Source organism: Podarcis erhardii (assembly GCF_964252035.2).
Source record: "Podarcis erhardii genome assembly, chromosome: 2".
NCBI classification, from domain to species: domain Eukaryota; kingdom Metazoa; phylum Chordata; class Lepidosauria; order Squamata; family Lacertidae; genus Podarcis; species Podarcis erhardii.
The window spans coordinates 13,560,632-13,585,591 of NC_138498.1; the positions used below are offsets into that span (position 1 = coordinate 13,560,632).

Sequence of the window (24,960 nt, forward strand, 5' to 3'; positions counted from 1 at the left end):
CCCTGTGTCCCCTTCAATACTTGCGGTGCCCACAAAACGGTCTCTGTAAAATATACCCAGAAAAATGTGCACTGCACAAGAGGCTGTTTGCTCTTCCTGCTCAGTTCCCATTTGCCCTGCCTCAGCCTCTCCTTCATTGAACGTGCCCACAAATATTTCATTGGATGGCAAGATTGAACGCTCACCCTGAAGGGAAGATATGGAGGAGTCCCATATGACCAGAGATTATGCCATTGTGCGTTGGGTGAGGTAGAATCCACAGAGCACATTTTACTGAGCTGTCCCTTCTACAACGATTTAAGACAGTATCTTATAACTCCATACTTACCCCAGCTCAGTCCCCAACAAAGAGGAAAGCAGACAGCATATCTGCTAAATAAGTCTTCTGGGAAAACAACTTTTGTCAGTGGCTAAATTCCTTTTCCTGGCACTCAAGTGTCGGAAACGTATAACTGAATGCCTTGATGTGGGTTATCTGTGAGAGGTTTAGTACTGTGGCCCTACCTTATTTATGTACCCCTATGATGTTTTAGTTTATAATTCTGTATTGTGTTTTATCTCTATCGGTCGAATAAAGGAAATTGAAATTGAACGCTCACCCTCCTATCCGTTCTGAACTGTGGAGAGGTGCCAAAAAATTCTACGAATGACTGTGGGGGCAGCGGCTTACATAGATGTCTCTCCCTCCCCCCCACTTACGAAGCAGTTGGGGAAGGAGGCTGCCCACACCCTTTTGTAATCCTGTCTCATTTCCTTCTCTTTAAGAAGTGACCACCATTTTGTCTAGGGTCATACCCCACCACACATACTGCAGTCGTCTTGCGACTGGCACCCAATAATAACGCTTGCTTCCCCCAAATTCCAAATGCGCCACCCCCCAAGTTGGTGACCCTAATAATAATAATAATAATAATAATAATAATAATAATAATAATAATGTGGTACCTTGGGTTAAGAACTTAATTCGTTCTGGAGCATCACTTTAGTTAATGGGGCCTCCTGCCACCGCCGGAGCACGATTTCTGTTCTCATCCTGAAGCAAAGTTCTTAACCTGAGGTAATATTTCTGGGTTAGCGGAGTCTGTAACCTGAAGTGTATGTAACCAGAGGTACCACTGTAGTAGTAGTAGTAGTAGTAACAACAACAACAACAACAACAATAATGTTATTATTTATATCCTGCCCACCTGGCTGGGTTTTCCCCAGCCCCTTTGCTTCTACCAAAAATTTCCCTCACAAAAGATACAAAAAAGCTGTTTTTTTAAAAAATCAAAGTTTATGGCAAGCCCACAACCTGTCCCTGTCCCCCCGAGTCCCAACTGTGTGGGGCTTTACGCCTCATGAGCTGCATGCGCCGGATTCGACCTGCCGCACCAAGGTCTTCCGCGCCATTTCTAGTGCCCCCTCCTTGGTGTGGTTCCCCCCGATGAAGCCGCTGGAGTGCACAAAGATGCAGCCGGGGATCCCGCTGGCCTGAGAGAGCTCCTCATCGCGTAAGCCACACCATTCAGCCAGAAGCGACAACCTGATGGGAGGGAGAGCGAGAGAGCCAAGAGTGACTGAAAGAATAATAATAATAATTTTATTTATTTATTTATAACCCGCCCTCCCCAGCTGAAGCCGGGCTCAGAGCGGCTAACAACAGTAAAATAATGCCACATTCTAAAATCAATTCATTATAAAATGAGTTCAAATCAAATTAATGGCAACCATTGGGCTAGAGTTCTGTGAGGATTACCAAAGGTGAGGGTCAGGCTGTGCCCTGGCCAAAGGCCTGGTGGAACAGCTCTGTCTTGCAGGCCCTGCAGAAAGATGTCAAGTCCTGCAGGGACCTAGTCTCTTGTGACAGAGCGTTCCACCAGGTTGGAGCCACAGCTGAAAAAGCCCTGGCTCTGGTTGAGACCAACCTAACCTCCCTGTGGCCCGGGACCTCCAAGATGTTTTTATTTGAAGACCGTAAGGTCCTCCGTGGGACATACCAGGAGAGGCAGTCCCGTAGGTACAAGGGTCCTAGGCCGTATAGGGCTTTAAAGGTTAAAACCACCTTAAACCTGATCCTGTACTCCACCAGGAGCCAGTGCAGCTGGTATAGCACTGGGTGAATGTGATCCCGCAGCGAGGACCCCGTAAGGAGTCTCACCGCAGCATTCTGCACCCACTGGAGTTTCTGGGTCAGTCTCAAGGGCAGCCCCACGTAGAGCAAGTTACAATAATCCAGTCTGGAGGTGACCGTCGCATGGATCACAGTGGCTAGGTCAGGGCGAGAGAGGTAAGGAGCCAACTGCTTAGCTTGGCGGAGATGAAAAAATGCCGCCTTTGTTATAGCTGCAATCTGTGCCTCCATGGAAAGGGAGGTGTCGAAGATTATACCCAAACTCTTAACGGATGGTGCTGGCACTAATTGCGCCCCCGCAAGAGATGGGAGTTGCCCCCCCATCCCATATCATCCCGACCCAGCCAGAGGACCCAAAGAAAACCCAAAAGCTTTGAATCTAATATTATTTATCATGTTTATAACCAACGTTTCCTCAGAGGAGCTCCAGGTGGCGTACAGAGTTCTTCTCCCAATTTTATCCCCCACAACACCCCTGTGAGGTAGGTCAGCCTGAGAGGCTGCGACTTGCTCAAGGTCACCCAGTGAGCTTTGTGGCTGAGTAGGGTTTTGAATCCTGGTCTCCCAGGTCATAGACCAACACTCTGACCACTATACGCCACTATCTCTAGGAAGGGTATCCGAAGAAAATGGGAGGGATGATAGCCAACAAGAGGAGGAAGAGGGCAATGGCAGATGAAGTCGATGGGACTATGCTGAAATGGCTAAAATGATCGAAAGATGCGGGTGGAAATGATTAAATTAGGACCCACAAAGGGGAGGACAGAAGTCCAGGAGATTCCTTGGAATCTTGTTTTTATGATTTTTGTTTGATATACAGTGGTACCTCGGGTTAAGTACTTGGTTCGTTCTGGAGGTCTGTTCTTAACCTGAAGCAGCACTTTAGCTAATGGAGCCTCCCGCCGCCGCCGCTGCACAATTTCTGTTCTCATCCTGAAGCAAAGGTCTTAACCCAAAGTACTATTTCAGTCTGTAACCTGAAGTGTCTGTAACCTGAAGCACCTGTAACCCGAGGTACCACTGTGTATCAGTAAAATTTCAATTTCAAAAACCAATAAATTTGTGGCGGAAGAGGAAAAGGGATCTGCTTTGATTTTTTAAAAATTGTCTTCACTGACAATGAAAGGCTTTCTGGGGGGAAATCTTTCCCAGTTTTACCTGGATATGACAGGGATTGAACTTGGCAGCACTTTCATGCAAGACACATGTGCTGCCAGAAAGCCAGAGCCCTTGCCCAGGATACTTCATAAAAACTGAACACAGACAGGAAGCCTATCAGGAGGGTAGCTGCATTACGTTTGCTACAGCTAAAACACCAGTTTTTGAAAAGATGACAACTCATTGTAATGCCCGCTTACGAGGGCTATAGCTCACTTCCTCAGACGCCCACTTAGGTGATCACTTCACTACTTGAAGAAGTTGGTTCCAGCCTTATGCCATATTCATTAGCCCGAGGGAGTGGACTCTCGCCCATAAATTTATGCCACCATGAACTTGATAAGTCTCTAAGGTGCGACAGAACACTCTCCTGATCTGGCTGCAACAGATTGATAGCAGGGGTAGCCAGCGTGAACTACATTTCTATCATCCTTGAGCATTGGCCATGCTGGCTGAGGATTATGGGAACTGTAGTTCAAAACATCTGGAGGCTGCCTCATTGATCACCTTTTTAAGGGATAGAATTATTAAAGGTAAAGGTAAAGGGACCCCTGACCATTAGGTCCAGTCGTGACCGACTCTGGGGTTGCGGCACTCATCTCGCTTTACTGGCCGAGGGAACCGGCGTACAGCTTCCGGGTCATGTGGCCAGCATGGCGAACCAGAGCAGCACACAGAAACACCGTTTACCTTCCCGCCGGAGTGGTACCTATTTATCTACTTGCACTTTGATGTGCTTTCGAACTGCTAGGTTGGCAGGAGCAGGGACCGAGCAACGGGAGCTCACCCCATCGCGGGGATTAGTATCGCTGACCTTCCAATAGGCAAGCCCTAGGCTCTGTGGTTTAACCCACAGCGCCACCCACGTCCCTAGAGTTATTAATCAGGTTTAAATAAAAATGTAAGTCTAGGGTGCAAGGGTGAGAGATGGTGTCCTGAATTTGGGGGCCCCCCAGAGCTATGGGATTTCAAAATGCTCTCCCCATCCCACAATACAGGACACAAGGGGGGGGGCATTTCGGAGCCCTTGCTCACCTGTTCTGGAAGGTGTGCAGCCCAACAGGAACACACTGGACCCGCCACTGGCCTCCCAGATCCATGTACAGGACAAATTTGAGAGGTTTCTTGACGCCCAGCTCTTGCTCTAGGTTGAAAAGGTGCTCCTTCCATGGGCAGCCACCCTGGGCCAACACCAGAATCTCACCGCTAGGGTCAACCTGCCAAGGAAGGAGATGCATGTCATTCATAGTCACCAACTGCACCACCTGAACGAGAGACATAGGAGGACTATGTACAAGAAGGTGAGAGATGTCCGCCAGGTAAGACTGTTCCAGACTCTTGTGCAAAACCTAGGGGCTACATCAGGCCACTGGAGGTATTAACCTCTCCTCTTTCTATATTTCTTTCTCCTCTTTCTATATTACGTGCTCTCTCTGCTTACGGCTCCACAACTGGAGGGGGTGCAAAGTGAGCTTCTGCCAGGGTGGAAAGCAAGAGACACAGCTGTCCATGGAAGAACAGGTCAATTCTGTGTCCAGGGCGGCTGTCTACCAGCTCCACCTGGTACCCAGGCTGAGACTCGCAGACTGTCTCGCCAGAGTGATGCATGCTCTGGTTATCTCTCGCTTGGACTCCTGCAATGTGCTCTATGTGGGGCTACCTTTGAAGGTGACCCAGAAACTACAACTAATCCAGAATGTGGCAGCTCGACTGGTGACTGGGAGTGGCCGCCAAGACCATATAACACCTTGAAAGACCTACACTGGCTCCCAGTAGGTTTCCGAGCACAATTCAAAGTGTTGGTGCTGACCTTTAAAGCCCTAAATGGCCTCGGTCCAGTATACCTGAAGGAGCGTCTCCACCTCCATCATTCCGCCCGGACACCGAGGTCCAGCGCCGAGGGCCTTCTGGCGGCTCCCTTGCTATGAGAAGCCAAGTTACAGGGAACCAGGCAGAGGGCCTTCTCAGTAGTGGCGCCCGCTCTGTGGAATGCCCCCCCACCAGATGTCAAAGAGAAAAATAACTACCAAACTTTTAGAAGACATCTGAAGGAAGCCCTGTTTAGGGAAGATTTTAATGTTTAATAGGTTATTGTATTTTAGTGTTCTGTTGGAAGCCGCCCAGAGTGGCTGGGGAAACCCAGCCAGATGGGCGGGGTATAAATAATGTATTATTATTATTATTATTATTATTATTATTATTATTATTATTATTTACCAGTCATTTCCACCCATGTCCTCCCACCTGCTAGAACTCAGGCCACTGATCCATCTAGGCCAGTCTTGTCTACACTGACTGGTATCAGCCCTCCAGGACTTCCAGACGGGGGGACTTTCCTGGATCCTACCAGCAGCTGCTGGGGATTAAACCCTGAGACCTTCTGCACACAAAACAGATGCTCAGCCACTTAGCTATGGCCCTTCCCCTTCATGCAAACAGCAAGATAGTTACATGTGCATACATCATGAAATTGAAATTGCAATGTACACCCTTCTCCTCCTTGGGGAGGCACCTCATGAGAGATTTCATCTCATGGGAAAACAGGCGCTTGTGAGAACAGGAACTGGAAGCACATTCAGAGGTGTGTTCAGAGTACAGTGGTACGTCGGGTTAAGTACTTAATTCATTCTGGAGGTCTGTTCTTAACCTGAAACTGTTCTTAACCTGAAGCACCACTTTAGATAATGGTGCCTCCTGCTGCTGCCGTACCGCCGGAGGACGATTTCTGTTCTTATCCTAAAGCAAAGTACTTAACCCGAGGTAATATTTCTGGGTTAGTAACCTGAAGCGTCTATGACCTGAAGCGTATGTAACCCGAGGTACCACTGTACTTTAGCCCTCCTCATGGCAGTGGTACCTCAAAGCGCTGCTGGATGGCCTTTTCCACAAGGGTGCGCGCAGGAATCCAGGCACGGTAATAGTAATCGAGGCGGTCCAAGAATTCGTTGCCTACCAGCTCCATGGCCTTCTGGAAACCAGGCTGGGAAACAAAGCACAGGGTCGGCAAATTATCTACTCCAAAGCCATGTGGAATCGCTCCCTTGGGTTGTGCAGCCCACCCCACACATGCCCTAGCTACTGGCTTGTTTGGAGAGTGCAAAGTGGCAGCCCTGGACAACCTCTCTCAACACCGTTTGAGATAAGCCAACGGCTCGGGTTTTTAATCTTGCTGCTGCCTCTTTGCTCTTTATCAGCTGAGATTTGCTCCAGCGGGCAGGAGAGACACGTCGTAGCCAGTGATGGTCAGGCAAAGGCAGACACCAGACCACAGACGCCACAAGGAGCCTGGCCCTTAAAGGAGAGAGATTAGGGCGCTGAGCTGCGGTGCCAGGCCCCTGAGGCCTTGAACCTGAGTTGGCAGCAACGGGTGGAAAAAGCCTTTGGGAAGTTGGAACGGACGTCCCAGTACAAATTGCCAGTCGCTTTGAGATGTTGCAAAGCTTGACCAATCTGGGGTACGCACTCGCACAACACCTTGAGGCCCTCTGCTCACAACTGCTTCATGCGGATTAGAAGAGGCACCGGTGCCAATCTAAACTGTTCTCCATAGATCTCCAGAATTAACTGCCAAGGTCTCACTCTGGTTCTTAAGGATGCAGCGCCATCATTCAGAAGTCACCCAACCAGCTCCTCGTTTAGTGAAAGGCACAAGTTAACAAATGTGTCTTATTACCGTATTTTTCGCTCCATAGGACGCATTTTTTCCTCCTAAAAAGTAAGGGGAAATGTCTGTGCGTCTTATGGAGCGAATGCCTACGGATGGCGGAGGGATCTGCTGCAGTCGCGAGCAGAGGATCGATGGTTCCCCTTCCTTCCCTCCTCCGTCGCTCGCTTTGAAGCAGCCAAGCGGGAGAGGAACCGCTTACATGAGTGTAAGCGGCTCCTGTCCGGTTGGTTTAAAGCGAGCATGCTCTCTTTCCCTCCTTCGCTCCCCGCTCAGCTGGCTGAATAGCAGCAAAGCTTTTCAGCTCGCTGAGCCGGGGAGGAGGGAAAGAAGGAGAGCCCGCTTGCTTTAAAGGTGCAAAGCAGGAGAGGAGAGGAGCCATTTACATGGGTGTATAAGTGGCTCCTGTCCAGTTGGCTCCTTTAAAGCAATCGTGCCCTCTTTCATAGAATCATAGAGTTGGAAGAGACCACAAGGGCCATCGAGTCCAACCCCCTGCCAAGCAGGAAACACCATTGCTCCGTGTCCGCTTCTCTGGAGCAGCAGAAAACAACCTTTCTCCCTCCTCCTTTTATATATTTTATATATTTGAACATGGCTATCATATCATATCATATCATATATCATATCATATCATATCATATATCATATCATGGCTATCATATCATATCATGGCTTTCCCTCTCTCCCTCCCTAGCTCAGAGAGCTGAAAAGCTCCTCCACACACCCCACACATGCTCCTTGTCCTGTCAGTGTTTTTCCTTCCCTCCCCATAAACCCCTCTCCCGCGTTGTTAGCCGCCTCCTTCTCCATCCCCGCCACTCACGCTCCTTGTCCCTTCAGTGTTTTTCCTTCCCTCCCCACTTAAAACATGGTTACAAAGCATGGATCCACATGGATCCTCAGGATTTTTGCATTGGGTCACCCCAAGTTCACCATCAGATCACATAGCATGTCCATGGCTACAGCCTGCACCAAAAGAATCACGCACCCACTGTTTCGTGCGGGCTGCAATGGCGCAAAAACGTGGTTACAAAGCACAGATCCACATGGATTCTCAGGATTTTTGCATTGGGCTACCCCAAACTCACCGTCAGATCACATGTCTGTGGCCACAGCATGAACCACAAAAATCGTACATCCACTGTTTTGTTCAGAATATCTTTCTTCTTCTTTTCCTCCTCTAAAAACTAGGCGTGTCTTTTTGTCAGGTGCGCCTTATGGAGCGAAAAATATGGTATTTTATGCCTAAATCTACTCGGAGGTCTATTTACTCCACTTCTTCGTTTTCCTAACTGGGACACAGAGAGCTGGAAAATACAAATACAATTCAGATCCCTACCTCGGTGTCTTGATCCTTGTCATTCCAGCGGGGGTTCAGGTAGGCAACCCTGGAGCTCACATTGGTGGTCATGGCATAGCGAGGTTCCCCATCCCATTGGGAGATGCCGTTGTCTATGGCGTCAATCTCTTCCACAAAGTTCTCGTACAACTAGAGGGAGGGAGAGAACAAGAAAGTTCAGTTTAGTGACCTGCCCTGGAAAAGTAGGTTTTGTGCATCACAGAGAGGTTGAAACCCAGGTAAGATTCAGCCCCCATGCCTGCATAGTTTAGGGGCATGGCAGATACTTCCCAAGGTCACATGAGGCAGAAAGGGCATCAAGGGGAAGCCCCACAGATATATGCATATTGCAGCAGTGCTGGATCAGTACCACCCCGCCACTACAACCAAGGTGGCTAACCTGTGGTCCTCCTGATGTTGTTTTTGGACTCCAGATCTCACTACCCCGGTCACTGTGGCCACAATCAGATAGCAATACCCAAGTTTAATAACAACGTCCTGCTGTGAAGACCTCATTTGGCGTTTTGTATTGGCTCCATTTGACGGCGCTCTAGAGCACACAGCCTCCAGTTAGATTGCATGTTCAAAACAGTGACTCATGTAGGAACAAAGGGGACCCGAGGCAGATGGTTCTTGCTCTTTCATTGTTTAAAAATAAATATTTTGGCCTCAAGAGCGAAATGCACCTCCTATCTTAATTCAGAAATGTGGGGTGCATTGTGCTTCTTACGCCTTGGCCAAGAATAATTTGGAATACACCAAGGATCTTTTGCAGGACTCTCAAGCAGGGGTGGAGATGCCCAGCAATAATAATAATAATAATAATAATAATAATAATAATAATAATACTTTATTATTTATACCCTGCCCATCTGGCTGGGTTTCCCCAGCCACTCTGGGCGGCTCCCAATCGAATATTAAAAACACAATACAGCATTAAACATAAAAAAACTTCCCTAATACCCAGTCGGCCACAGGTTCTGCATCCCTGCAAGAAAGAGCCAAGGGGTTGAGTTCGTTCATTTCCCCCATTGTTTCGGAGGCTTTTGATGTTGGGAAGGGATCTCACAGATATGCACACACGCAAGTACCTTGTCATAGAGCACACGCACGACAGGATCCTCCTCCTTGAGGCCCAGCTGGTTTGCCAAAATCTCAGAGCCAAAATGGGTGTAAACCAGCCCTGCACTGCTCAGTTTGGTCTGCCAAGGTTTATCAGGCTTCAGGCTGTGCATGGACTCTCCAAATGACCTGTGGGAACAAGGAGGGACTGAGGGAGTCAATAAAGAACAACCTGAAGGAGGGTGGAAAGCCTGGAACACTCCCCTTTCCAAGCAAATAATACCAACCACAAGGAGATGGAAATTTCCCAGGGCCCCAGACCCAAAACTAGGAGACCCTCCCTTTCATATACAAACTACTGCAATTAGTGTGTGTTATTAATGGGATGCGGGTGGCGCTGTGGGTTAAACCACAGAGCCTAGGACTTGCCAATCAGAAGGTTGGCGGTTCGAATCCCTGCGACGGGGTGAGTTCCCATTGCTCGGTCCCTGCTCCTGCCAACCTAGCAGTTCGAAAGCATGTCAAAATGCAAGTAGATAAATAGGTACCGCTCTGGCGGGAAGATAAATGGCGTTTCCGTGCGCTGCTCTGGTTCGCCAGAAGCTGCTTAGTCCTGCTGGCCACATGACCCGGAAGCTGTACACCGGCTCCCTCGGCCAGTAAAGCGAGATGAGCGCCGCAACCCCAGAGTCTGTCATGACTGGACTTAATGGTCAGGGGTCCCTTTACCTTTACCTATTAATGGGCAACTCTTGGAAACAGCAGTGCAACTGGAATATTGTAAGGAGGGAAGTTCATTATATATCTGGAACAAGCTGTTTAAGGCAACGTAGAATGTGAAAGGGAATTAGGGGCACCTAAATAGGCATGTCAGTTTGCACAACTTTTTCAAGTTACCAAGGTTTTCTCCACTACAGAACTCTCCTTAGTTAGGGCTGAACCTCTTACAGCAAAGATGGGGAGGTTGTGGCCCACCAGATGTTGTTTGACTACAACTCCCATCATCCCTGACCACTGGTGGTGCTGGCTGGAGCTGATGGAGCCCAATATCTGGAGGGCCACAGGCTCTCTGTCCTGATTTAGGACATGATGTCCACGATGTCTTCCTGTCTCTTTGCTCCTGGGCTTGTTGTCTTTCATCCATGCGGTTCTGCATGGACTGCCCAGCAGTTGAGAGGGTGGTGGGCAGCACTAGATAGGATAGGACTAGATTTGAAAGGTCCAAAGGCTAAGGGTTTCTAGGAGATGATATACAATGAATTGAAAAAGATGTTGAAATTGACCATTCCCCAAAAACCTAAAGCCTTTTGGTTGGGGATAATAGGAGTGGAGATTCAAAAACCACACTACCCTTAACTAACATTTTTATGTATGCAACAACTGCAGCTAGAACTTTATACGCACATAAATGGAACGACAAAGAGACTCCCCACAATGGAAGAATTGTTTATAAAACCGATGGGCTACGTGGAAATGGCGAAACTGACTGCTAAAATAAGAGGACAAAATGATATCTTCATAAAAGAATGGAAGCCATTGGTGGATTACCGATCAAATTATCATTCTTCTATGAAATCATGTGCAGGATTTGAGATATGAGCAATGGAAGGATGTGGAGAATGGATTTGGGAGGCTTAGAAAATAAATACAGTCAAACCTCGGTTCCTGAACGCCTCCGTTTTGGCTCCTGAACACCGAAAACCTGGAAATAAGTGCTTTGGTTTTCGAACGATTTTCAGAAGCCGAACGTGCTACGTGGCTTCCGTTTTGAGTTTCCCTATTGTATTGTACTGAGGCTTCCACTTTCAGTTTTTGGTTGTCAAACGTTTCGGAAGTCAAACAGTCTTCCGGAACGGATTACGTCTGGCAGCCAAGGTTTGACTGTATAGATGTGTTTTAATGCAGCTCTTAAGGGGGAATGATAATAATTAATAACACCACCACCACCAGGGAAGGAGGGACAGGAAGTCAAGAAGAAAATGTATGACAAAAAAATGAGACACAGTCATACCTCTTGTTACGTTTGCTTCAGGTTAAATCTTTTTAGGTTGCGTCCTGCGGCAACCCGGAAGTAACAGAACGGGTTACTTCCAGGTTTCGCAGTTCGCGCATGCGCTCAAAATGTCACGCGCATGCACAGAAGCGGCGAATCGCGACCCACACACGCGGGTTGCATTCTGCTCAGGTTGCGAACGAGGTTCCGGAACGGATCCCGTTCACAACCAGAGGTACCACTGTATATGTTGGGAGTTATGTAATAATATGGAAGATTTAATAAAAACATCATTTTAAAAAAGAGAGATTTGAAAGGTCCACTGCCAGGGTAAGCTGTGGTAACCTTGCTATTCCACTAGCTGCCAGCACTGGGAGGAAATGCTGCAGGAATTCAACAGTACCTCTGGTGATGGTCGTAGCGATGCTTCTCAGGGTCATACTCGCCTCCAACGTCCACAACCACATCGCACTCCGACAGCAGCTGAGCATCCCGTGTCCGGATGATCTCTGCATCCTGAGGGCACAGCAGGGTGACAACAAACAAAAGCCGTGAAACAAAAGGTGCCCCAGCGCTATTCCAGGCTGCCCACTTTGCAGTTTCTGATCTCTATCCCTTCACCATTCCTTGGTGCCTTCAGGTGAAAAAGATACACCAGGTAGGCAGGATGAACAGCTGTGACTGGGACCATTTGCTCCTATATGCAAGCTCTGGAGATCATCTTCATGAGGTGTGTGTTTCTGCATGTAAAGGTAAAGGTAAAGGTAAAAAGGTAAAGGTAAAGGTAAAGGTAAAGGGTCCCCTGGCCATTAGATCCAGTCGTGGCCAACTCTGGGGCTGCGGCGCTCATCTCGCTTTATTGGCCAAGGGAGCCGGCGTACAGCTTCTGGGTCATGTGGCCGGCATGACTAAGCCGCTTCTGGTGAACCAGAGCAGCGCACGGAAACGCCGTTTACCTTCCCGCCAGAGTGGTACCTATTTATCTACTTGCACTTTGACGTGCTTTCAAACTGCTAGGTTGGCAGGAGCAGGGACCGAGCAACGGGAGCTCACCCCGTCGCGGGGATTCAAACCGCCGACCTTCTGATCAGCAAGTCCTAGGCTCTGTGGTTTAACCCACAGCGCCACCCGCGTCCCTTTGCACGATGATGGCTTTAAAAAACGAACAGTGAACAGTTTCTAGCTCTCCCGACACTGAAGACAGTATTTAAAGTATCTCGGCAACACCTGGTGACATCTCAGAAAGCAAGGAGAGGGGTCCCCCCAACTTCTGTCCCCCGCCCCCTCCAAAGCTTGATAGGAGAAGCTGTATAAATTATGGAAACTGCAAAACTACTTGAAAATTTGCATAATCTATATAGGTTCGCTGGTGCAGAATTCTAATTAAGTGCAAAATACACTAAGTCCTAATAAGATGGAACTCCTCAAATTGCCTTTCTGCAGGGAGTAAACCAACACCATTCCAGTCGCACAATGCTCCCGCTTCCTGCCTTTATGCTCTTAGGACTTAGTGTGGTTTGCAACAAATTAATTGCAACAAAAACGACAGTGGCACCTTGGTTTACGAACTTAATCCGTTCCGGAAGTCCGTTCTTAAACTGAAACCATTCTTAAACCGATGCGCGCTTTCCCTAATGAAGCCTCCCACCGCTGGTGCCCTTCCACCATTCTTAGACCGAGGTAAAGTTCGCAAACCAGGACACTACTTCCGGTTTTGCGGAGTCTGTAAACCGAATCGTTCGTAAACAGGACTGTTCTTAAACTGAGGCACCACTGTACAGGGTCTTGTGGCACCTTAAAGACAAACAAATTTTATTGTGGTGTAGCTTTAGTGTACTTCATCAGTTGCGTAGAACGTGATCCTCAGTTGTCAGGTATATATAGACATGTGGATGTAAAGGGGAAAACTGTCTTGCCCTCCTGGCCTGGGCATTGCCATCTACTCTGCTCCTGGATCCGACCTGGGGGAAGTGTTGCGATGGTGATGCTGGAATTCTCTTTATACCCAGAACGGCCACTGACACCGGCCAGGAGTTGTAAGAACTACAATTTAATAACTTGTGCTTGCTTTTGCTGTCTTGACCAAAGGGAAGGATACAGTGGTACCTTGGGTTAAGTACTTAATTCGTTCCAGAGGTCTGTTCTTAACCTGAAGCACCACTTTAATTAATGGGGCCTCCTGCTGCCGCCACGCCGCTGGAGCACGATTTCTGTTCTTATGCTGAAGCAAAGTTCTTAACCTGAAGCACTATTTCTGGGTTAGCAGAGTCTGTAACCTGAAGCGTATGTAACCCGAGGTACCACTGTATAAAATACCGCAAACCAAACAAGCTACATTCCCTGCTACAGTATTTACCTCCAGGTTTTACACCTGCGCAAGCAGAGATTTACGCCCACGTGCATTTATACCGGAACAGCTAAAGATCGTATCTCCACGCTGCATATACATAAATGCACATTCATTCTAATTGCACGGATGGTGCAATTAGCAATTCAAATATTTGCGCAAGTGCATCGCCCGGGGGAGTTGCGTGGCGCGCAGCTTGCCGCATCCACGCAGTTGCTGGTGGGCCCCGGATCAGGCCCTGCAAGAGCCCAACACGGGGGTGGAACGTCACGTGTGTACTGAATCTCGGGTGTGGGAGGAAAAGGAGGCTAGCCGAAAAGGCTTCCGAATCGGAACCGGATTAAGGAGGTCGCAACACACGTGAGTTACTTCGGAGTAAGAAGCCCCCTGCTGCGTACCTGATAAGAGGGCAGCAGCCGCAGGAGGAAACACGCGAGCGCCTCGTCGCAGTGGAAGGTGCCGCCGTGGGTGCCGATGCGGGCCGGTCGGGGGCGCTTCGGGCCGGGCATGAGGCTGCGAGTCAGGCGGGGGAGCCCAGCGAACACGCGGCGCATGCGCATAGCGACGGAACGCCGGCCCGGGGAGGCGCTTTGCTTCCTGCCTTCCCCGCGCTCGCCCCACCCACCTCTGCCGTATTCCTGAGACTCCAAGCGCACGGCAATGGCCTTGCACTGCGTTTCCCAAACTTGGCTCTCCAGCTGTTTTTTGGGACTACAACTCCCATCATCCCTAGCTAGCAAGACCCGGTGGTCAGGGATGATGGGACTTGTAGTCCAGAAATAACGACTACAAGTTTGGGGATGAAGGGGCGGGGATTTTATAGAGGGGTGAAAAAGCGGGCAAATAGAAGGGGAAGAAATGGAGGCAGTGAGAGATTTTACTTTCTTGGGCTCCAGGATCACTGCAGATGGTGACAGCAGCCACGAAATTGAAAGACGCCTGCTTCTTGGGAGAAAAGCGATGGCAAACCTAGACAGCATCTTAAAAAGCAGAGATATCACCTAGCCAACAAAGGTCCGGATAGTTAAAGCCATGGTTTTACCAGTAGTGATGTATGGAAGTGAGAGCTGGACCATAAAGAAGGCTGATCGCCAAAGAATTGATGCTTTTGAATTCTGGTGCTGGAGGAGACTCTTGAGAGTCCCATGGACTGCAAGAAGATCAAACCTCTCCATTCTGAAGGAAATCAGCCCTGAGTGCTCACTGGAAGGACAGATCGTGAAGCTGAGGCTCCAGTACTTTGGCCACCTCATGAGAAGAGAAGACTCCCTGGAAAAGACCCTGATGTTGGGAAAGATGGAGGGCACAAGGAGAAGGGGACGACAGAGGACGAGATGGTGGGACAGTGTTCTCGAAGGTACCAGCATAAGTTTGACCAAACTGCGGGAGGCAGTGGAAGACAGGAGTGCCTGGCGTGCTCTGGTCCATGGGGTTACAAAGAGGCGGACACGACTAAACAACGAAAAAGTGGGCAGGGAGTCGGAGCCATCAGCCTCACAACGCTTCTTCATCATGTCTCGTAAAAGTAACGTGAGGAGCGCCCAGGCATCGTCTTGGGGCACGTTTCTCAAATGTTTAAAGCCCAAGCTACACGCGCACGTGCGCCACTGTGGTGGGTTGCGTGTCGTCTTGCACAGGACCTGGGTTCAAATGCTGCCTCAGCTGCACATGCTCACTTTGGGCCCGTCACTGCTTCCCTCTCAGTCTATCCATAGCTGTCAACCTTCCCTTTTTTGGAAGCAAATTCCTTTATTCCAGCGCCGTTTCCCGCTGCTATCCCGGATTGTTAGATATCCCGTAGACTGTCCCCGGGACAGGCGAGGCTGCTGATCCCTTATTTTCGAGGCTGCCAAGCCCTTATTTTCAAATCTGAAAGTTGACAGCTATGAGTCTATCCTACTTCACAGGGTTGTTGTGACACTCCTTAAGGAAGGGTGAAGGTTGTTGAGTTGTTTTAAAGCAGTAATTGTCCTACCCACCTGCCTTCCTGAACACAAATAGAAGCCATGTGTAAGTATATTTAGGGGACAAGCATTTTATTCTTTTTCTTCCACATTTTCTTACCCAATTTGAGAAACCTCCTTCCCAAAAAGGCAGTTTTCACCCCTCTAGATGAGCAAAAGAGTTTGCAGACCAAACAAAGCGTTTCCTGCTCATGCAGTGTAACAGGGACTTCTGGCAACGCTTCTCCCCATTTTCTAATGTCTGGTACAAATGAGGATGGCAGACAGCAGTGATTTTGAATAACTTTGTGCTAAAGTGTGTGTGTGATTGTGCAGTTGAAAGGCTTCCCCAGGGTCATCTAGTCCAACTCCTTGCGATGCAGGATTATCAGCCCCCAGCCCCCCCCAATTAGAATTCAGTGTTTAAAAGAAACTCCCCAAAGCATGTTGAAACACCTTCTTTGGGGACAGAAACTCTTCTTTGCTTTCATCTTCAGGCATGTTGCATCTTTGAAAATATCCTTGAAGTGCTCCTTTTCTGTGTCTGTTAGTTACTGAACTAAGGCAGGTTCCTAAATGAATTGTCGCTATACAGTGGTACCTCGGGTTACATACGCTTCAGGTTACATACGCTTCAGGTTACACACTCTGCTAACCCAGAAATAGTGCTTCAGGTTAAGAACTTTGCTTCAGGATAAGAACAGAAATCGGCTCCAGCGGCGCAGCGGCAGCAGGAGGCCTCATTAGCTAAAGTGGTGCTTCAGGTTAAGAACAGTTTCAGGTTAAGTACGGACCTCCGGAACGAATTAAGTACTTAACCCGGGGTCCCACTATATAGTAGATAAGAACTACAGACTCCTATGGAGACACCACCACGACCGGTGCAAGAGTGGAGCAAAGCTCTGTGTACATTTGGATTTTCTTCTTTGAAGTGTGGGGTATATAATGGGGAATTGGTGCAGCCAGGAAACCTGCTTTTAAAAACCTGGCTATGAGCAGCTCAACTTCATCCCAGAGAGAATGAAGTAGCAATCCTATTCTACTTGTCTGGGAGAGTAAGCCCCACTAAACTCAATGGGATTTAATTCTGAGCAGACATGTATAATATGTAAGTAAATCACTCAAGTGAAATAATTTTCTTCTCACAAAGCAGTACGTTTTTATTAATAAGGTAACAGCATTCTACACTTACAACTACGAAAACAGTATTCAATCATTCTTTGTCCTGTCAATAAAGCTCTGGAATAGGTTTTGGTTTTTTAAATATTAGATCTATTTATCCATTAGAAAAAAAGCCCAAAGATGTACAGAGGAATAAAAAGATAGCATTCGCCTCTAGGTCTTCATCATATTTACCACCACTATAATTAAAATATAGATTTGTCTCTTTAAATAATTCTACTGATTTTTTTATAAAGTGCATTGCATGATTTAAATTACACAAGGCAACAAGAGATGATTTGTGTTTCACATTTGGAAAGAAGCTACTCCTCTCTTATTGTACAGGTTTGGCTTTCACATGCAGACTTGGCAAAAATAAACCCCAGCATCTCTGAAAAAAGAGCAGCTATGATTCAAATATCATTGTCCTTAAAATGTCTAAAATCCAATTTACATTTTACAATAGACCATCTTCAACCCATATTAAATAGCTATTTACACATTCAATTATACCACAAAACCTGGTGCAAATTGTTCAGCATAGGCATCATTAATGGATTTAACACAGGAGCCGGGTATCTAAACCACTCTCCCAAACTACTGGGAAAAGACAGTGGCCTGGTTTGTTTTCCAATGATTGCAAACAGTCTTCTATCCTCATGGCTTAGGGCAGACAACCAAAAGACAACCCTCCGAAAACCTTCTTTTAAAAAAAAGAATAAGAGGAAAAACAGCAATAGATCTGTGCGAAAGATTCACAATAGAACTAAGAGTTGTCTTGACTTTAAAAAATAACCCAGGGTTAGCTCTTCTACAAGCAGTTTAAAATAACACATGGGTTGGAGGAGGATGTTAGGTTCCACTCGTCTCCACATTGACAGAACAAGCATATTGTTACCTCCATCCCTTTAGGCTTGAGGGTTATTTCCTGAGACAGGATGGAAATCTCGCACCTAAGACTCTGATTCCTACAAATGTTATATGCCTTTTTGTTTCAGGCAAGTCCCACTCTCCCTCCATCCCTTAACCAAAGAAAGAATGGCAAGGAACTGCTAAGTTCCCCCTTGCAAATAAGCCTAACAAGCAAAGCTACACACAGAAACCTCTCTCAGAGGTGCCCTCTAACTTAGGTGCCCTCTAACTTAGCACAGCTGCTTCTCACATTTTGGGACGCGGGCAGGCTTTGCAAAGTGCATCCACTCAATAATGTTCTCCTGGATAAGCAGCTGGGCATCTTTCAGCACAGCAGCGCATGCCAGGGAATTGCCACAACTCCCTGGCGCATGCCCACCGTGTGCGCGCAGATGCACATCTCCCTTTCAAACCTTATGGCACTCATGGCGACAGCATGAGGCCGAAACACTGCTAACCATGTAAGTGGCTGTATGCTTACATGCAAAGTCAGGTTGCAAATGCCACTACGGTATCCCAAAAACCCTAAAATATCTGTTTTGTTTAAAACGTTTGACAAGCCTTTCTGAAGGAACTGAATAAAGCGGCTGATATTTGCCCCTGCAACTCAAGTGGGCTTCGAAAATGAGTTTGGAAGGCTTGGATTACAAGCCTATCTATCTAAAGATACATGAAGCAAATGGGTACTTTCTTTTCGCCCCCACTGCCAGGCTGCAGAGGTCTGTGAAAAGGGAAATAGTTGTACTGCTGGGAGGTGGGGGGGGGGGGGACACCACAGACTTACTCCATGTGGGTGGGCTGCCCTTGTGCCAACTCTCCAACGAGCATAGAAGGAAGTTAAAGACTTTGATGAATCCTACCAAATCCTAGTAATTAAGACTAATTTTAGAGTAAAAGAATCTAGCCATAACTTTGGGAGGAACCGATTCATTGCTCTGGAGCAGACTCAAGGCACTTTGCACCATAATTACTTTCTACCCTACCCTATTACCCTACTGACACCTAGTGAGCAAGAGGGAGATTTCAATCCAAAAAAAGGAAGCTCCCTTCCTTTATTCCCATATGCACAACCCTACCAGCACAACCCCAAAGGATTTGTTAAACTAAGGGGTTCAATGTGACCTTCCTTTATTCACGGAACTGATTTCTCATCATCTCACCAGACATTTTAAGTGACAATCTGTAGCTGTGTATACAGTGTGCAAATTGCAGCTATTGCAGGAATAAAAAACCCCACACAAATACAATAACACATTGGTGAATGTACGCTATGTGTTTGAAGAGAGTAGTACATTTGATGAATAGGCCACTATCAAGCGTCTAGGAGAGAACATCTATATTCATCTTTGCTCTCTCTCTGTTGTTGACAGTTCATTTTACATTTCTGTTTTGTGCAATTATTAGCTATGTATCCTCCAATCTTACTTTGGATTCTGTGGGACCAATGAAGCTACAACTAAATATCCCAAGCACGTTCTCTGCAAAGAAATTATTTTAATATTGGCAATGAATTACTTCCCTTTTCAGCACACAGTTCACATGTGCTTTGTTTTTCCAGAGGTCATATACAGTAGTCAAACTCACAAAATGTCACTTTCAGCCTCCCTGAGTGTTACTAAGGGCTGATTATGGCTCCAGCATGGAGATATCTGAAAATCACCTCTGCAGAGTACTTCTCAATATGATGGCTGGAATATTTTAGGTGCTACTTTGCATGTGGCTTATCTTGATAAACGGGGCTTTCCCCTTGCCACTCCAAAGTAACCCAATGTGATCCTGAACAAACTCAAGCCTGCTGGCTAGATGAGAAGCCAGTTCTGTACTCCTCTTGGCAGCTGGCCGTGCTTGAAACAGTGTAAATCTAACGCTGCAAACAGGACATGAGTTGTTAGCAAGCTTATTTCTTGGGAAACAAGGCTGTGCTCCAGGCAGGGGCTTGGCTTTTAGGAAGTCAACTCCCAGAGTGTCTACACCAGGTCACAGGCCAAATATAATTTTCCTCCCATTACAAATTTATTTAGTGACAACAATGTGCCAGGCACATTTATACACACTAAAAAAAAAGTCAGAAAGATGACACAGGTTATTTATTCCTGTAAACTTGGCTGTGTACACCCCCCCCCCCCATTTTACTCTGCAGCCAATGCACTCCCACCACTGGTTTCGGAAGAGGTGTACATACGATATTATCTTAATCCGTATCTCTCTTCCATCTCTCCTGCATTTTGATGCATTTCCCCCCAAATCACCTTTGATCCAAATTAAGGAAAAGAGCAACCTAGCTGCATTTTAAGCTGGTAATGTGTACACAGCCTGTGTTTTTCCTGTTTATTCTTAGGTTAATAAATACTTTTTCTAGTACTTAAGAGCTCTGAGGTTTGGCAGAAAATTATGAGAGGTGAGGGGAGTTGACATTTTGCACCAAGAATAACAGTTACTCTTCCCTGCATGTTACAGTCATTCTGAACCAAAAGCTCTCAACGTGTTAAAAGAAAGAGTATCCCATGTCCAATCCATCACAAATCTTAAACTCCACCAGTTGTTATTCAACCATTCACCTTCCATTTAAGACACAGCACAGACGTTTCAGTTGCTGGCTTGAAAAGCTCAACATTGAAGAAAGCAACAAGCGGTTTCATCCTGGCAAAGCAAGAAGTGAGAAAGCTCTTTAGTTTTGATAGGCAGGAGAGAAGGGGCTAGCTTGCGAATTGCTGCTCAGCAGCAATGCAAAATATGAGGCTGAAGATATACAAACAACGCAGTCCCTCTGGTAGTGTGGAAAGGAGAAAAAAAATCAAAACTCTTGCCGACAAAATATACAGAACTTCAACTTGGGCCAAAGCTCTCAGTTTGCCACCAGCGGGAAGCTGGGCTGACTTCTCCCTTTACTTCAACACGTTTCATTCCCAGTCACGGAGTCAGGAGATCTCATTGCCAAAGACTTCGAGGACCAGAGGAGTGAGCTGCATGCTGTGCTCCGGAAGAAAGGAGAGGCAGCGATATTGCTTGGAATGCTCCTCGTTCAGGCTCCGGAGGTCTGCAAGTTTCTGGATCATCTTGGGATAGAGCAAGCGGTTGCCTGGAGGAGGGTGTCGGCAGAGAATGTATGTCTGCAGGATAGCTGAAAGATGATCTTGGATGGACTCCACCAGAGCAGTGTCCTGAACCCCAGGGCGGTCTATGAACAGAAAACATAAACACACCTCCAGTGACCAGGGTAGGCAAAAAGACAAAAACAACAAGAGTCTTCTGTTCCCTCTACTTGTGGTTAAGTTTGTTTTTCCCCCTCTTTTGTCTTCTGAATACTAGTTCCCAACAATCGGCCCATGCTGTCTGATGCTAGTTTCCTATTATGGGCATCCCCACAACTACTCTCAGAGCTACCAACTCGGCTCTTAAAAATCTACAAAACATTGCTGAATTTGCAGTTACACTCACACATCCTCTAAGACGTTTCATGCCATGTGCCAAAAGCAGAGGTGTGAAATGGAGTATTAAGATCTGAGGATCGTGAAATACCATGTTTTATTTCTGCTAAAATAAAGCAGCGGAAGATATCAGCCCAGGTCTCTTTTGCATGGGGGAAAAATGAGCAAGCAAGTGGCACCATCCCTGGTTCAAGGAAGCATTCCAGCCCAGGCAAAAATACTCAGAGAAGATGCGGAGCAGGGACAGGGCAGACAGAGAGGCCTCGATAACTGAATTTGGCTTCTGGAGGCTCCCCACCCCTGTTGTGTAGGCAGCAAAAGAGACCCCTTGCACCACTTGCCGGACTTTTTCTTGCCTTGTGCTTCTGGCAAGGAAAACTCCAGGGGTTCTGCTGCTCATTCGTTGCAATCCCAACATTCTAGCAACATTTTTAAAAATAAGGGAGAGCGGGAGGCTAGGTGCTGATGATGTTGAAGCACCTCCCTGTGCTGTCAGGCAAATGGCTGATTCCCCCTTGGATGTTCAGGAAAAAGCAGCCGCTCAAAATGAGGCCCTACTTCAGCAGACTCCATTTCCTCAGCTTTGTGTGCTAAGGAAACAAACTAGTAGAAAATCAGAAGTAGTTAAATTCAGTTCTCCACATTTCCACATCAGTTTGCATTTTTATTTTTACAAGAAGTCATTGTGGAAATTCATCAGAAATTTGCTACAAATTTCTCCTAATATACTTCTTTTGCAATTTTTACGTAATGTAAACATTTCTGCAAAACAAGTTTCCCTAGCATAATGCATTTTTATATGTTATTTTCACTGACACATGCACACTTTACCCTAGTATATGCATTCTTGCGACCCACAGCTAGAAGGGAAAGCCTAGTGGATAGGGACAAGGATGTTACTGCCCCAGTGGCTTCCTTTTTAACCTCCATCTTACCCGAAAAGGTGCTTAATGAATTATCCCTCTAGGGAATAGACAGGGTGAAGCAGAACAATTGAGTACCTTGTGATCCTCGACAGCCTCACCCCTGTCCCTTTTAAATTTATCCTAGTGTTTTGAAATGTTTTAACTCGTAATGCCAATAAAGGTATTTGTATTTATTTGCATTCCTGCACATGTTACTTGGCTGGATAATTTTATTGCAAAATTTGTGGAGTCACACAGATTTTGAAGGATGGCTATGTTTCAGTTTGTGTGTTGTATGGGAAAGTGCAAATTGGCAGAATCCGAGACCTGGGAGAGGAGAGGATGGAAGAAGACTGGAAGAAATTCAAGACTTATTTGCAAAAACATTGTAACTTGGTTGAATGTTAAGAAGGATGCTGGATCATAAATAATTTGGCACCACTAAACTAGAATGGAGTTATGAGGATAAGCTATTTAAGAATTTAAATTTTTTTTGAACAATTACTAGATTATATTTAATCTACTAAGATTTGGTCATAGGGTGTTGGAGATTAGAAAGTTAGATAATAAGAGTGGAATTAAGATGATAAATTGCTGGCAAAATTTTATTGGAATGAAGGTAGGAGCGGGAGATGAGAGGAAGTCCAAAGAAGTGGTGAAACTATGTTGAGATATATGTTACACTGTTTTATTTTTATGTATTGTATTAAAAAAAGCCTTAATAAATATCATTAAAAAAAAAAAGGGAAAGTGCAAATTGGGTAGATTTGCCTATGAATGCAAAATGAAGAGAATTCCTCTCCCCTCCCTAAGTGTCAACAAATGATTAGGATCCTGAATAATCATAATAAAAGAGTAGCAAAGACTCCAGAATGATCAGTGAAGGAGGCTACAGCTTCTCAGTATTTGCCAAAGGGTAAGGATAGCAGTTCGAAAGCACGTCAAAGTGCAAGCAGATAAATAGGTACTGCTCTGGCCGGAAGGTAAACGGCGTTTCCGTGCGCTGCTCTGGTTCGCCAGAAGCGGCTTAGTCATGCTGGCCACATGACCTGGAAGCTGTACACCGGCTCCCTCGGCCAATAAAGCGAGATGAGCGCTGCAACCCCAGAGTCTGCGACTGGACCTAATGGTCAGGGGTCCCTTTATCTTCACCTTTAAGGAAACATTTGTTCTGCTCTGTGGAAGGGATAGTAAAAAACCACAGAACAAATGCAATCTTATGGCTTATATTTTTCCTTCCATGTATACCCATCACTCAAAATGTAATTGTGGCGAAGTAGATGCTTGCATTCTTTTCACACAGGACAGCATACACCACTGTGCATGTTATTTCCTATATAGAAATTATATCCCAGAAGTGGCTGGCTTGTAGATGCCACCCGTGGTTGGTGCTGGTTTTAATCTACAATTAAAACACAGCCGGAAAAGGCAAAAGTTTCTCTTACCAGGAGAAAGGATGCAGATGGCCATGAGGAGAACATGTTCTTCTTCATGCAGGTTCAGCTTTTTCAGGTTGATCTGAAATTTAACAAGGGGCTCAAGCAAGTCCAGGCTATGCCCAGCTGAAACAGAAACATAAAAACCCTTTTGAGAGGCAGGCTCTAGATTCTTGATAGATTTATCAGCTAACGTGAAACAGAGCAAGAAGCAAAATTAAAGATAAATTCACACGTGGACTGGTCAGCCAATCCTGCCTGGAGACCTCACAAAAGAGACGAGCTAGCTCGTGCTCAGTTGGCATGATAATACTATCCTTTCAGAACAGGAAATGCTCTAGTCCTGAAAACTTCCACATCTGTTCGGGTACAAAATGAGTGCCAAGGCTGTACAAAGAATATATATTTTCAGATGCCTTGTTACCATTTTTACTCACACGTTCAGAAACTATGAAGGGTCAAGAGCTTTCCCTTCTGATGCAAGAGCTGGTGTTTGTACACTCCCTCCATCAAAATGAAGCATAGTCTGCCTGCAAGTCACTTAGGCATGATTTCACTAAATTATCTCCCGGCCATTTCAGGGTTGGCTAGCAATGATACATTCTGACACCTCCAATTCTGTAACTTTGGCTCCATTTTGCAAGTGCCACGGCATCTTCAAATAACTAGGGGTTTGAGAATTATAAATATGATGGATATGATGGGCTGCCGGCACTTCAGTTGTTGATGTGAACAGAATACCCAAACTGACAATTCACCCTTTACTTATAAGGACCAATTTATATGATTGCTTTTTGAACTTCCCACCTTCTCCATGTTGGAGAAGTTACTTTTGACTTTCTGCGGGTGGAGAACAGAGATGGCAAAGTGGTTGTCTGAATGCTGAAACAGGCACCCAGCTTATATTTTGCAAACCATTTTGCACAACCCAAAAAGCAATATATAAATATTTTAATCAATAAATTAAGCAAATCATTGGACCACTACCTCACGGATTGTACTTATCCTAACTTTTGCATTACTTTGGCCTTCTGTAGGCCTTGAGTTGTATCTTCTAGGGATAATGATACCTAATATTAATTGTAAGCAAATCAATATGAGACAAGCTCATTTCGGTGGCTGCTCCAGAGCAGCCTTGTGCTTGACTGGAATCTTATAACATTCACACCTGAAACTACTGTACCTTGAGTGACATCGCTGATTTTGTATTTGAAGTCATTGCTGCCACAGGTCCAAGACATATCGTCCAGTGAAAATGACTGATTTGAACGGAGCATAATTACTTCAATGACGCTGGATTTCAGTAGAGCAATCTGGTCCTCTGCTGTTAGATCTCTACATTTAGGGAAGAGAAAATATATATCTGAAACCTCAAAGCATCCAGCATCATAACACTCCATTATATAGGGGTTAGAACTGATTATTTGCTTCCTTCCAGCGCTACAGTTTGCTGTGTGATACTCAAAGGAGCTCCCTCAGTGAACAATTGTGCACTT

At 46.3% G+C, this 24,960-nt stretch overlaps 2 protein-coding genes across 3 annotated transcripts in view; both read right to left on the bottom strand.

Moving 5' to 3' along the window:
• Positions 1-1,210: 1,210 nt before the first annotated feature.
• Positions 1,211-14,276, bottom strand: MYG1 (MYG1 exonuclease). Its single transcript, XM_081849038.1, has 7 exons — positions 14,078-14,276; positions 11,736-11,848; positions 9,369-9,528; positions 8,278-8,427; positions 6,129-6,251; positions 4,307-4,488; positions 1,211-1,525 (listed from the first exon to the last, which is right to left on the bottom strand). Exons 1-7 carry the CDS (start codon positions 14,237-14,239, stop codon positions 1,339-1,341), a joined length of 1,077 nt encoding a protein of 358 aa, XP_081705164.1. The 5' UTR covers positions 14,240-14,276; the 3' UTR covers positions 1,211-1,338.
• Positions 14,277-16,756: 2,480 nt separating this feature from the next.
• Positions 16,757-24,960, bottom strand: part of VDR (vitamin D receptor) — an 85,992-nt gene continuing 77,788 nt past the window's right edge. For both annotated transcript variants that reach the window (XM_081848992.1, XM_081848991.1), the window contains 3 exons: positions 24,648-24,799; positions 23,474-23,590; positions 16,757-20,873 (listed from right to left, as the gene is read on the bottom strand). In XM_081848992.1, coding sequence (XP_081705118.1) covers positions 20,614-20,873; positions 23,474-23,590; positions 24,648-24,799 — 529 coding nt within the window. In that variant the 3' untranslated portion in view covers positions 16,757-20,613. The remainder of the gene's footprint in view (positions 20,874-23,473; positions 23,591-24,647; positions 24,800-24,960) is intronic.

Excerpts from the sequence above, each read along its gene's own strand:
- MYG1 (XM_081849038.1), bottom strand. The coding sequence starts at position 14,239 with ATGCGCATGCGCCGCGTGTTCGCTGGGCTCCCCCGCCTGACTCGCAGC. Across the intron at positions 8,428-9,368 it reads TGCGTGTGCTCTATGACAAG|TTGTACGAGAACTTTGTGGA; the intron begins GTACTTGCGTGT and ends CCCTCCCTCTAG. Across the intron at positions 1,526-4,306 it reads CTGCACACCTTCCAGAACAG|GTTGTCGCTTCTGGCTGAAT; the intron begins GTGAGCAAGGGC and ends CCCTCCCATCAG.